This window comes from Chelonoidis abingdonii, chromosome 2 (genome assembly GCF_003597395.2).
Source record: "Chelonoidis abingdonii isolate Lonesome George chromosome 2, CheloAbing_2.0, whole genome shotgun sequence".
Taxonomy (NCBI): domain Eukaryota; kingdom Metazoa; phylum Chordata; order Testudines; family Testudinidae; genus Chelonoidis; species Chelonoidis abingdonii.
This window is the reverse complement of record NC_133770.1, coordinates 23909480-23923377: the sequence shown is the minus strand read 5'-3', so window position 1 is coordinate 23923377 and position 13898 is coordinate 23909480. Positions and strand designations below refer to the sequence as shown.

General features: G+C 39.8%; 1 protein-coding gene across 1 annotated transcript in view; it reads left to right on the top strand.

Annotated features, from left to right (window-relative positions):
- Nucleotides 1–13898, top strand: part of VIPR2 (vasoactive intestinal peptide receptor 2) — a 101452-nt gene that overhangs the window by 29030 nt on the left and 58524 nt on the right. Inside the window, exons 3-4 of the mRNA XM_032806343.2 lie at nt 609–716; nt 4322–4419. Coding sequence (XP_032662234.1) covers nt 609–716; nt 4322–4419 — 206 coding nt within the window. The remainder of the gene's footprint in view (nt 1–608; nt 717–4321; nt 4420–13898) is intronic.

The window sequence follows — 13898 nt, the reverse complement described above, 5'->3', positions numbered from 1 at the left end:
AGGAGGACTTCTTTGCCTAAAACCCATTTTTTTTTCAGAAAGGAAAGTTAATTTTGTAACTCTTGAACATTGCTTTGAAAATACATTAATCAGAACAGACTCAAATAATTCATTATCCTGTTGCTTAGTGCAATGAGCTCCTTTTTTGGATGTTGTATGAATTGCTATAGAAGCATCAGTTCTATTTAGCTTTAATTAAGCAAATGTTAATGGAATTCTAAAATTTAGTATTGCTACCAATACATATGAACCCTCAGAAATTACTCATTAATCTTTGTTATCTTCATTACATACAGATGATTCCTTCAAGATGATCACATCAAAATGACATTATTTGTGTGGTAGACTTCATAAATAAATGCATTTCCAGAACAAGGGCAATGATTTGCAAAGTGACTGGTTAATCAGTGGGTTCTTATTTTAAAATCTTTTACCATTTTCTTAGTAAATATTGTCTTAGCAATTTTCCTTAAAGGGCCAAATCCTTCTTTAATTACTCCTGCAAAACTTCCTTTGGCTTAAGTAGGAATAAGATGACCAAGATTTATTTCCAGACGTTTATTTCACTTTGATGGATTCAGGTCTGCAACTTTCATTTTCATTTACAGGATGTGTTGGAGTTTGGGATAACATTACTTGCTGGCACCCTGCTGAAATTGGAGAGACTGTCACTGTCCCTTGTCCAAAAGTATTTAGCCACTTTTTCAGCAAACCAGGTATTTTGTTTTACGTTATTTTATGTAACTAGAATTGCCTTATTTTTTTTTTTTGAAAGAAAAACCTCACACTCTGCAAGGTTCACCTGAAACCATTCAGTTGGGTGAAATCTATTCTATGTCTATTGCAAATTAGTAAATTGTAAAAGCATGCATTTGGAGTTTAGGATATTTGTCTTATTTTTAGAGAGAGAAGAGTGAGCCTTCTCAATGGCGTCAGTAAGAAAGTAGGAGATGCCACCATGAAAGCACTAAATGAATTGTACCAATTACACAAATGGCATTTATTGTTTCCAGAACTTCAGATTTCTGTTGATGTTCTCATACATTGACACTGATCAAGCCTGAGGGTCCTATTGTGTTTGACCTGATTACATCAGTCATGATCGCCACTCAGATGCAGCTCTTTTGGAAGCTAGTCACTGCCTCGGTGCCTATGGGCAGTTCCCATTTGTTTGTGGGAAGAGCTCCCCTATCCTCTGGTGATGGGCACTTAAAAATGAATGCAACAATACTACATAAATTTAGATAAATTTACACTGGTGGGAATTACATGGATTATAATCATCTTCGTGTTGTTTTTTACCACAACTGAAAGACCCAGCTTAATCTCCTAGCCAGGTTGCTAGGGGCCTAGTTTAGCTGGTAATATCCAGTGTCACGTCTATCCAGGGTGCTTTAATTCTGCAGCACATCTGGTCAGTGCAATTATCATATTACACATTGCTTACATTTACATTGTCACATGTAGATCTCAAAGTGCTTTGCAAGGGGGTAAGTATTATTTTCCCCATTTTTCTGGTAGGGAACCTGTGGCATGGAGAAGTTATATAACTGTCCCAAGTTCACACTGTAAATCACAGAACCAGGAATTGAACCCAGGTCCTAGTGTCTTAATTTGGTACTCTATTCGCTGGATCATATTAGCCAGTATTAGGCTTTAGAGACTGGCAGAATCAGCAAGGAAATAGGTCTGTCTCTCTTTGTAAAAGGAAAGAAAGTCAAAAAAGGGTCAGAAACATATCTTCTCACAGTATTTCACTGTTGTAACCTCAGCTGTTGGTGGCTCATGGACATGTTACTTGGCAGGAAATATGAAAGTGGGTTGTAATCTACATGTGGGGAAAAGATTATTTTCATACAGCATATCCCTGTAACTGTAAGCTTTTCGGTTGGATATCAAGAACTTATGAGAGGGAATCATTGTACCAAAATTCCACAACTCTGAAAATAGTTTTTCAGTGGCTTCCGTTGTGGCTTTTCCAAGAAAACACTGGTAGTAGGAAAACCTAATCTATCTGGCACTTGTCCATGGGATTGAGGAGTAGAGATGGGTCATCAGTTGCACAAACTAAGTATAAATTAGAATAAGCATAAATTTAGAATTCCAAGAAGTAGGCAGTTTCTTCAAGCACAGCTACATTCATAGTGCTAAGCAACAGTTATATTGTTCCTTACCGAAACTCACAAAAGGAAACAAAGAGTTCTAGAATGTGTAAAAGGTGATCAAGATATTCTAGCTCAAATCTATCATTCAGACAAATCCAGTTGATGGGAAATGGGAAATCATTTGGTATACTGCATATACACAGTAATGCTTTTCTCCATCCGTGAAATGCACTCTCTTTCTTAAGTGACTATTGCTCAACAGCTCGCAGCAACACTATACAAAACAACACCGAGTAAAGAAAATAATGTATACAATTGAAACTAGAGGCTGAATTTAAGGGGTCAGAATGTAATTTCCTAAACATGAATTTGGACAAGCCACTGTAATACCTCTACTTTTTCAAAAAGTGCCATGAGATCTTTAATCACTACAATTGCTCCGGACCTCTATTTTGAATTTTTTCTCCAAAAAGATGGCACTTCACATGACACAGGGCCTCCTAAAACTGATCAGAGTTGTAAAAGAAAGCCTATCCTCACAAAATTTCTGCCCAGTGTTACAGATTCAGAAGTTGAGATAAGGTCCCAAAAGCCTGTATGCTTATCTGAATCGGACTTCACCTCTCATGTCTGAACCTATGTAATGTATTGCATCGTGAATAATGTGCATGCATTTTATATGAATAACTTTAACTTCTTAGTTGGTAAGTCTCCCCCAGGTGCTATTGACGATATTGCTTCAGAGTGTGGGCTCCTAGTTTATCACAGATAAATCACTTTATAGTTGACAGAGGCCAGATGTCTTTCATGCTTAAATTCATAGTATCATAGAATCATAGAAGATTAGAGTTGGAAGAGACCTCAGGAGGTCATCTAGTCCAACCCCCTGCTCAAAGCAGAACCAATCCCCAACTAAATCATCCCATCCAGGGCTTTGTCAAGCCAGGCCTTAAAAACCTCTAAGTATGGAGATTCCACCATCTCCATAGGTAACCCATTCCAGTGCTTCACCACTCTCCTAGTGAAAAAGTTTTTCCTAATATCCAACCTAGACCTCCTCCACTGCAACTTGAGACCATTGCTCCTTGTTCTGTCATCTGCAACCACTGAGAACATCTGCGCTCCATCCTCTTTGGAACCCCCCTTCAGGTAGTTGAAGGCTGCTGTAACCACCCCCCATACACACACACACTCACACACTCTTCTCTTCTGCAGATAAAATAACCCTAGTTCCCTCAGCCTCTCATAAATCATTTGCCCCAGCCCCCTGATAATTTTTGTTGCCCTCCGCTAGACTCTCTCCAATTTGTCCACATCCTTTCTGTAGTGGGGGGCCCAAAACTGGATGCAGTACTCCAGATGTGGCCTCACCAATGCCAAATAGAGGGAATAATCACTTCCCTCAGTCTGCTGTCAGTGCTCGTACTAATGCAGCCCAATATGGCATTCGCTTTCTTGGCAACAAGGGCACGCTGTTGATTCACAGTTAAAACAAAAGGATTTCCCTTGGTTCCCCCATTGAATTATGGGTGTGGAGGATAGATGGAGGTCCCTGAAGTTTGCCTGTATTGTGATATTTTCCCCCCTCCCTGCCTCTATGCATATAATTTGAGAGGGCCTTTAAAATGCATTACATGCTAAATCAGAATTTGTAATAATCCAGATGCATGTTCATCTATGTAGACATTCACCACTGTCTACATCCAAGCACTTCGATAACTTTTCAGTAGAACACTTAATATCACCTGCTCAGAAGATCTTAAATAATAGTTTAGAGTAATCAAGGTTTGTATAGAGCCATTTTCATTCAAATTACTTGTCCATCAAACCAGCTTAACTACAAATAATTCTCTAAAAGTAGAAGATAATAAACTCCCTTCAAAGTAATTTTAACAAAACTACAAAATCTTTCAGGCTGTTTCTGTGAAATGCTCCGTGATTGAAAGTAGGAGGCATGGCATTGCAATTTTGTATGTGTGTTTCTTTAGCATAGCAAAGATATTTGGTATGACTCAGAGCCAAGAATAAATGTAAAACAATAAGTGAACATGAATGGAGATATGTGGGATTGCTTAATGACAGTGCTGGGACACAGAAGCAAGTTAATGGAGTGGTTTCACAAGAAGGCACAGTTTTTATGAAGCTTTGCTTTAAGGCCTCTTGGTTAGGAAACTTTTAAATCTATGCGGAATAAATTTGTGAATTTTATTTTACAGGAAATATTAGCAAAAATTGTACAAGTGACGGATGGTCAGAGATATTTCCAGATTTCATAAGCGCTTGTGGTTATAATGACAATGATGAGGATAGTAAGGTAAGAAAAACAATTATTCTGTTCGTTCAGATGCAGAAGTTCAAAAGAGCTTCATAGATTCCAAGGCCAGAAGGGACCACTGAGATCATCTGGTCTGACCTCCTGTACAACACAGACCATAGAGCTTCCCTAAAATAATTCCTAGAGCAGATCTTTCAGAAAAATATCCCAATCTTGGTTTTGAAATTGTCAGTGATGGAGAATCCAGCACAACCCTTGGTTAACTGTTCCAATGGTTAATTACATTCATCGTTAAAAAATCTCATTCAGCCACTGGATTGTGTTATACCTGTCTCTGCTTGAAACTATAGGGCCAAATTCTGCTCCCAAATACATGCATATTACTCTGAAATCTACAGGAATTGTGTGCACATTTGAGAGTATAGATCATCTTTTATTTGAGTTGAAATTCTCATCTAAGCTAAAGGTATGTCTACACTTTGAGCTGGGGGTCTGATTCCCAGGTTGAGAAAACATACTTGTGCCATCTCAATGAAAAATAGAATGTAGCCGTGACTGCACAAGCTGTGGGAGAGGGTAGCCACCTGGGTACATACTTGTATGAGACCCTAAGCATGTAGTCAGGGCCTGTCCCACCACTGTGACTACACTCAATTTTTAGTGTGCTAACTTGATGAGAGCTAGTGCAGGAATGTCTTCTTGAGCTGGGAATCACATCTCCAACTAGAAGTGTAGACATGCCCTAAGAGCAGAGGTGTAGGGTTCATAAACTAGAATGCTCAAAAACTAATGATTATTTTTATCCTCATCATTATTATTTATTATTTGTATTACTGTAATGCCTAGTAGCCCCAGATGTGGATCAGGATCCATGATGATGCCATTATCAGTGACTGTACTATAAAATTTCTGCTACTGTTGCATACTACTAACTTTGTAAGCATTTTGTGTATTTATAATACATACTAGTATTCCTTTAGTTTAATATGATTGTATACATTATTTAATCTGTACAGTATATTTAAATACAGTAAATAGGTAGAATGAACATTAGCTCTATTGTCTTCAGTGGAATTACTCCAGATTTACATCAGTTTATAGTGTACATCAGAGTGTGGACCAAAGACTGTCAGATATCGAACAAATGATCCTAGCAAGTGTAAAAATGTAATCCTCTCAGTTTGCCTCTACCATTTTTTGCCCTTATGTGTCTTTTGAGGAGAGCTACCAGGTCTTCCTGAATGATCTGCAGATTAGAACCGTTAGATAAATTCACATTTTTCAACAGGAAAAGGGAACACATTTTTCACAATCTTTATTTATTTGTGAGAAATGTTCCTGATTTTCTAGTAGTTCTGTAATATCACACCAGAGCAAGACTTCACTTGCAAATGCAGGATTCCACCATCAGTCAAATTCCTATTCGCACATGGAGAGATGGGCTCCTCCTGTGTACCTCCCAGGCGACGATAAAGTTGATGCCTATTCTTCAAGAAGGAATATGTCCCACTTCTTCCTGCTGCTTAATGACTTTGGTGGTGGGCACTAAAGAAATCTGCAAGACAGATAGATACCCACCTTGACTCAGCTGTCACTGCCAGCAGTTTGCTCCTTCCTTCCAGGATTGCCAGCAACACATGCTGTCAACTGTAGGCATGTCTGATATGCATGTTATCACTCATTGCCCTGTCTGCCAGATCTGAAAAAATCCAAGCTAAAGATGTCATAGTCAGTGTCTAAGTGGTGGAGCTAGTCAGGGTGAAATAGGTTGGAGGAGTCAATGAATAGTCTGATCCTCAAAAGGTGCATGACATTTCCAGCTGACCTCTTTCAGGACCCTGTCCAGAGCAGCAGGCCTATTATCCCAATCTATGCCCATTCCCTCCTCCCCATCGCGCTCACACACACACGGAGAATGAGTGCCAGAAACTCCCTCCTGATCTTTTTCCTGTCTTATTTCATGTGTTGTAAATATTAAAAACTTGAGTTTTCTTCAAAATAATATAGGGATTCTAGATTCTTTTTAGACACTATAAGAAAGAAAACAATGCTACTCCGTATACATATGTGTGTTAACAGTTATCAATGTGCTCCATGAAAATACAATGTGTTTGGAAAACTATAATTAGTTCACTTCTGCTCTTTCTCAATTAGGACTCTGTCAAAACCCAGCGAGTACTTAACAGTTCCACATCTCACATATGCACATAGCTGCAATTTGTAGTCTCCAAGATTTTTTTCCATTTTAAAGAACTTTTTTTTATTAGTTTATATATATGAAGAGTTTTGCAAATATCATGAATTAGTGTGGCTTATTAATGCATTAAAAAGTCCAGACATGTAAATAACTAAAAAATAGTTGACAAAGAAATGGACTGGAACATTTTATTCTCCCATTTTGTATGCAAATAGTTATTCTGAGATATTGGAATCATCTGAATATTTGGAAATTTGAAAGTGCTTTACTGTTTTAGAGAACCATTTTTACAACCACCAAACTATCCTGGACCCAAACATTTTCACCTGAATTGAAAACCAACCAAAGGCCTATAAATAGAAAGGGATACATTGTAACATTCCTGATGGCAGATGAAGGAATTAGTATATGAATAGACCTGTTCGTATTTAACATTGTTGCTAATGATCTGGAGTGAAGAGAGTGAAACTTAAGTTAATTAAATTTGCAAATAATAGTCCAGAAGAAACTAGAGGGGCTGGAAATATGGGCAGAAGTAACCAAATGTCAATCAACCTGGAATAAAGTGAACAACAATAAAGCATCTAGGGTAAAATCCACAAGATGGAAGTAGAAAAGAGATACTTAGCAGCCCATTGTTCTTTTGTGGTGTTACTGCTTTCTAGTGGGCTCTGAGTGGATAGTGTATTATGGAAACTGAAATAATGCAAGTTTGGCCTGCATTTGAGGTGCCTCTTTCCTTATAGCGCTGGCATGGCTGACCCTGAAATATTGAGTTCAGTTCTGGGCACTTCATTGCCAGAAAATAAATTGACTATGCCAATGTGACATGACAGAAAATTCCTTCCTGACAAGAAATTGAACAATTTATTCAATGTTATTTAGTATCAAAAATAAAGTTAAATTTACTAGTTCTGGGTCAGTAGAAAGCAGCTATTTCGTGTGCAAATAGACCATACATTCAAACAAGAATAGTTGGTTCTTTCAATTCTTAACATTTTATTTTATTTATAGTTTCAAAGTAGAGGAAGAAATATGAAAGTCTCAGTGCTGAGGCCTTGCTTAGAAATTTTGTGATAATAGTGCCCACTTCAGAAAAACACATGGTCTGTTCAGGAAAGCACTTAAATATGTACTTCAGTGTCATTGAAGTCAGTGAGACTTAGCTATGTATTTAAAGTGCTTTCCTGAATTGGGATGTTTCCTTGAAATGAGGCCTCAGTACAGAGTTACAGTACTATCAAAGAGTCACATCCTTAGCTGGTGGAAATCAGCATAGTTTAACTGGATCTGGTCCCTAGTTTTGGCAAAAAGTCCGAAGAGGACCTGTGATGGGGTGTAACAAAGCCCACCCTGCAAAGGAAGGGGTTAAAGAACTACTCTGGGCTCAAGTGGCACCACTCCACTGTACCTGCAAAGCCTGAACTGGCTGGAGGAGGAGCTTAAAAGGGGGAGCAGAGTAGCTCAGTATTAGGCAGACAGTGGGAGGAAGCTGACCTGCCCTCTGAGCTCCTGGGAAAGAGCACAGCAGGAGCACTTGCTGCTTGAGGCCTGACTATAGCGACCTGTCCAAGCCTACAAAGAAGGGTCTGTGACTCTCTAAAGGTTAGAGCCTTTATCATTGTGTGTTAGTACTTGTGGGGAGAGAGGAGACTGCTAGGCAGTGATCCAGGGAGGCAGCTGCATAGCATCCTGAACTGCAGGACTTAGCTGCCTGCCATTGAGCCCTGGACTGGAGCTTGCTGGAAAGGGTGGCCCTGGGCCTGAGGCCCCATATCAGTCCCTAAAGAGGGACAGCTACAGAACTCAGTGGGGAATCCCTAGTTGGGGGAAGATACAAGAGTCTGGACCATGAGACCCCCAAACAAGGGGGAAGCCCTAAATCCCTTGCTTAATCCTGAAGACTTCCTTGTTATTGGACTCTTCTTATATAGCTGAGAATGTGACCTGGCTCAGAGCTGAGTCACAGAAAGGGCACACCATTACAGGGCAGAATGGTAGGGAAGAAAGGGGAATGCCCAAGGGGAAGGTAGCTTGACCACTAGGCAGCATGGACGGTAAGTGTTCCCCTTCACAGGGCTCAGTGATGAAATCTTCACATTTCTTTTTCTTTGTACACCAGCAATGTGTAAAAAGAAAGGAACGGTGTTTGCATTGGGTGTCTGTTAAGGGTGTCCATGTTGGTGTAATGAGGTATTACCACTGGAATTATGGAAACAGGAGGTTTAATGTTTTGGACCAGATTCTGATACCCTCATTCATGTTGAATAGCCATTTCCTCTGCAATCAGTCCCCTTGAACATAGTGTTGTTCAGTATGTGCCAGGCTAGTGAAATCTGGTTCTTAATTTGTTGCCTACAGATATAGCAGTTTATCTTTGCTGCTGAATGAGTTTATCTCATAGATTCAGTTCATATCGAGTGAAGTTTCACAGGGATTGGTCCTGAGTATAGTTCTGTTCAATATTTTCATCAATGATTTAGATAAAGGCATAGAGAGTATACTTACAAGGTTTGTGGATGATACCAAATAGGGTGGAGTTGCAAGTGCTTTGGAGGATAGGATTAAAATTCAAAATGATCTGGACAAACTGGAGAAATGATATGAAGTAAATATGATAAAATTCAATAAAGACAAATGCAAAGTACTCTATTTAGGATGGAACAATCAGTTTCATACATACAAAATGGGAAATGAGTGCCTAGGAAGGAGTACTGTGGAAAGGGATCTGTGGTTTATAGCTAAATATGAGTCAACAGTGTAACACTGTTGCAAAAAAAAAAAGCAAACTTCATTCTGGGATGTCGTAAGCAAGACACAAAAAGTAATTCTTCTGCTCTACTCCAGGCTGATAAGGACTCAACTGAAGTATTGTGTCCAGTTCTGGGGCACCATATTTCAGGAAAGATGTGAACAAATTGGAGAAAGTCTAGAGGACACAAGAAAAAAATGGTTAAAGGCCTAGAAAACGTGACCTGTAAGGAAAGATTGGGAAAATTGCATTTGTTTACTCTGGAGAAGAGAAGACTGAGGAGGGGATGTGATAAGTTGTCCAAATATATAAAAAGGTTGCTATAAGGAGGAGGGAGAAAAAATGTTCTTGTTAACCTCTCAGAATAGGACAAGAAGCAATGGGCTTAAATTGCAGCAAGGGAGGTTTAGATTGGACATTAGGAAAAAATTCCTAACTGTCAGGGTAGTTAAGCAGTGGAACAAATTGCCTAAGGAAGTTGTGAACTCTCCATCACTGGAGGTTTGTAAGAACAGATGCATGTAAGCAATTTCATTCACTTCAGTTGCAGGTTTTTGGCATCTGAGGGCAGAACTTGGCCCTACATATGGAATTTTAAGTTTCAGTGTTCATTTAAAAATATATGTATTAAATAACTAATTTAACAACTGCAGTTTATCTCACTTATTTAGAATGTATGTAACTCAATAGTCATCAGGTTAGGCACATGTAAAAAATGTTCATTACCCAATATACTGAGTGCACAAAGTCATGAAATAGAAGCTTTGGTGAGAATGTTTGCTAAAGTATAGTTCTCTCCTAACCTACCTGCAATAGTAGCTTTGAAGAAAATACTCTCAACTTGATTCTCCTCTCATTTGCATTGGGTTTACACTGCTGTAACTCTCGAATTCAGGGGAGTTACTCTTGATTGGCAGCTATGAGATAGGAGAATCAGGCCATGTATGTTGCTAAGTCAGAGCTTAATTCAAATCTTTATTACAGTATTTAGTTTCTAATCTCCATACAGTATATGAGCTATCAGCCTTCAAGAGTCTCAGAGATTTGGTTCCAGATGCCACCTCAGCCATCCAAGTTCTCATTCCTTTTTTTTCTCCTTTGGATATTTGTATTGGATATTTAGTAGGTAAAACAGCAGTAGGAATAACTGGGCTTGTCAATACTTAAAAATGAGTCAAGGGTAGATTGGGATGTGTTAACTAATCTGAACCTTGTCACAACCTTTTTTGTAGTGTGGATGCATTTCAGTATCTTTTATCTAGATTTAATAGGTCGAGGTGTACGTTAGGCTCCCTCTTAGGGTGTTTTACGTAGTGCCAAGACCCTGCCACAGGGCACAGCACAAGCTGGTCAGTCAAGGTAAAAGGCATTGAAATTCATCTGCATGAGTGAAAAAGTCAGTGAGCAACCATACCCTAACCTCAACCCATTTTTCTAGACGGGACAAGTCAGCTGTGCCTACAGATATGTCTGCACTGCACACCACTGACCGTGGCGTGTAGGATATGTGTGGCTACACGCTGCAGTGAAAAGCAGGTTGCATCCACACTGTGTTGTGCAGCTACAAGTGGCAGTAAAAGGCTCTGTCAGGGGGAGGCAGCAGAGACAGGCTCCAGCAGCAGGGAGCTGCCCTGAACCCTTTCCCTATTGCCTCCTATGGCCAGAGCCTTTCCCTACTGCCAGAGTCTTTCACAGTAACGGGGAAAGCCTCTGGCAGCTCACTGTCATGGGGGAAAACTCCGGCAGTGGGGAGAGTGCGGGACACTGCACTGCTAGAAATAGAAGTGTGGATGGGGGAGGCCCTGCATGGGTGCCTAGAGAACTGGGTCAGGTATATACCCTGAGGGTTCAGGCATCCCTTTACTCTTCTCACCTGAGCAGTGCCTCACCACCTATGCTGCTATTTATACCACTGCTGGGCGGCATGCTGTGTATGTACTCTACACACTGCTGTAAGGGGAGTGTGCAGTGTAGGTTGACCCTAAGATAAAACAGAACAATACATATGAATTATGGGGAGTGGGGCTTGATGTGTATTTGTAGGCCATAAGCAGGTACCCACACATAGCTAGGAAATTAAGGCAAGACATAATACACATTTGAAGTAATATGAATGTTTGGTACCACGGTAACTTATAATGGTATCTTTCCATTTCTGAGGCTCTTTGGTTATGACTAAGTTACATAAGCAGTAGAAAGACCTGACATAGCTGTTCTGAATTTTCAGAGAGGCTGAGCACCCACAGATCCTACTGAAGTAAGGAAATCAGGCCGAGCGTGACTTGTTCAAATAGTTCCTTAATGTCACTAAGTGCATTCAGAACGTATGTACAGCACTGTTATCTCTAAAATATATCATTGCTGTGGACTAATGGACTGTTTGCCTCGAGTGTCTAAATTGGACCCTTCCTCTTCAAGAAAATATGATACAGGACTCACTTCTACTGATGCTCTTTATGATATGACTCATCTGTGCATCATACTGTATTTATTTACACCACGCTCTACATTTTTTTCATTACTTTTTCCATGAGAAGTGATTAAGGGCCTTCTCCTCTACTCATTAAAGTAAATCTAAAGACTCCCATTAAGGACTGGACCCTTAATAAAAACTCTTATTCTGTCTTGCAAAGTAGAAATGTAACTTACAAATTGCAAATTCTCCCACTCACCGTAGAAAATTGTTGAGTTTACTATACACACACACACACAATATATTACACACAAAAAACTACATTAAAAGAACGTGAATTAGATTTCAAAGCCAACCACTCAAAGTTAAGAAATGCCAAAATTAAAGTTGTCTGAGCAACCTTAATTCAACCCCCTTGTGCATGTGCATTATAATACAATCTTTAATTATGTTATCACATATTATTTCCACAAGACTGCTGCCTCTTTCATTGCAGAGGATGGACCCAGTTCAGTTAATGACTAACTACTGAAAATTTTGTTTTCTCCTAATTGTTCTTCTTATATACTGCAAACTGTTCAAATCCTGCTTTGGAGACAGAATATCCTCCTGGCTTTCCTGTTGCACTCATCACTCTAGTACCCATATGCTTCACAAGCATTAATTCATTTATCTTCCCAACACCCTTGTAAGTGAGAGGGCATTATTATCCCAGTTTTATATATGGGGAGCTGAGGCACAGTGAGATTAAGGTCAAAAGTATCCACTAATTTTGGGAGCCAATTTGAGATGCCTATGAACTTTTTTTTCCAGAGAACTTTTTTTATATATTCAAGCAGAGCTGTCCTTAATTTCATTTGCAGTTGTGAATGCTCTGCACTTCAGCAAATTAGGCCCCAGTGAGTCAACTTGGGAACCCAGAAAATGAGGAACACACAAGGAGAAGTAGGAGTAGAGATGATAAAGCATAACAAAATCCATATATAAAGAATGGAAAAGTGGGAATGTAAATGGTAATGAATAGCAGTCACATGTTAAAAAATGTAGGTGATTGTTAAGGCTAAAGGAATCAATGGCCAATGGTGTTAAAGACAATAAGAAGACATTTTTTAAACCTATTAGGAATTTTAAAAATACCTACAGATGGAATAGGTCCATTGCTAGATGTGGATGGTAAATTGTAAATAGTAATGTAGAAAAGGCAAAAAGTTCAATAGATATTTCTTTTCTGTATGTGGAATGAAGCAGGGAAATATTCATTCCAGATGTTGTGGATGGAGCAGAAGATTTACTGTCTGTAACAAAGGAGGATATGGGGCAGGATCTGCTAAAATTAAATATTTTCAAACCAACAGTTCTAGATAACTTACACCCAAGCGTCTTAAAGGAACTAGCTGAAAAGCTCTCTGCACCAATAATGCTAAATTTTAATATATCTTGGAAAACTTAGGAAATTTCCAAGACCTGGAGGACTGCCAGTGTAATTCCAATATTTTAAAAAGGATGACCCAAGGAAGTATAGACTGTTTAGCTTCATGTTAATCCTGGGGGAAATAATGGATCAGTTAATTTGGGACTCTCAGTAAAGTGTTGGAAACTAAAAATATAATTCATGCCTGTGAGCTTGGTTTCCTGGCAGCTAGCTCTTGTCAAACATACCTGTTGTCTTTTTTTGACAGGATTGCAAGTCTGGTTGATAAAGTTAACTGTGTTGATATAGTATACTTGGATTTCTCCAAGGCATTTTATCTAATACTACATGAAATTCTGATTTTAAAATATGCATTGTATGCAGGGCCGGTGCAACCATTTAGATGACGTAGGTGATTGCCTAGGGCACTGGCATTTAGGGGGCGCCATTTTTTTCGGCAGTGACCGCGGCGGCTGGATCTTTGGCTGCCCTGGTCGCCACTGGCATTTAGGCAGAGGGAACTGGGCAGGGGAGAGTGGGGAGGGCCACCTGCAGCAAGTAAGGGAGGGCATGGCACGCAGGGGAACTCCCTTCCAGCTCACCCCTGCCCCGCCTCCTCCCCGAGCACACCGTGGCCGTTTCACTTCTCCCGCCTCCCAGGCTTGTGGTGCCTAAGCTGATTGGCGGCACAAGCCTGGGAGGTGGGAGAAGTGAAGCAGCCATGGCGTGCTTGGGGAGGAGGCAG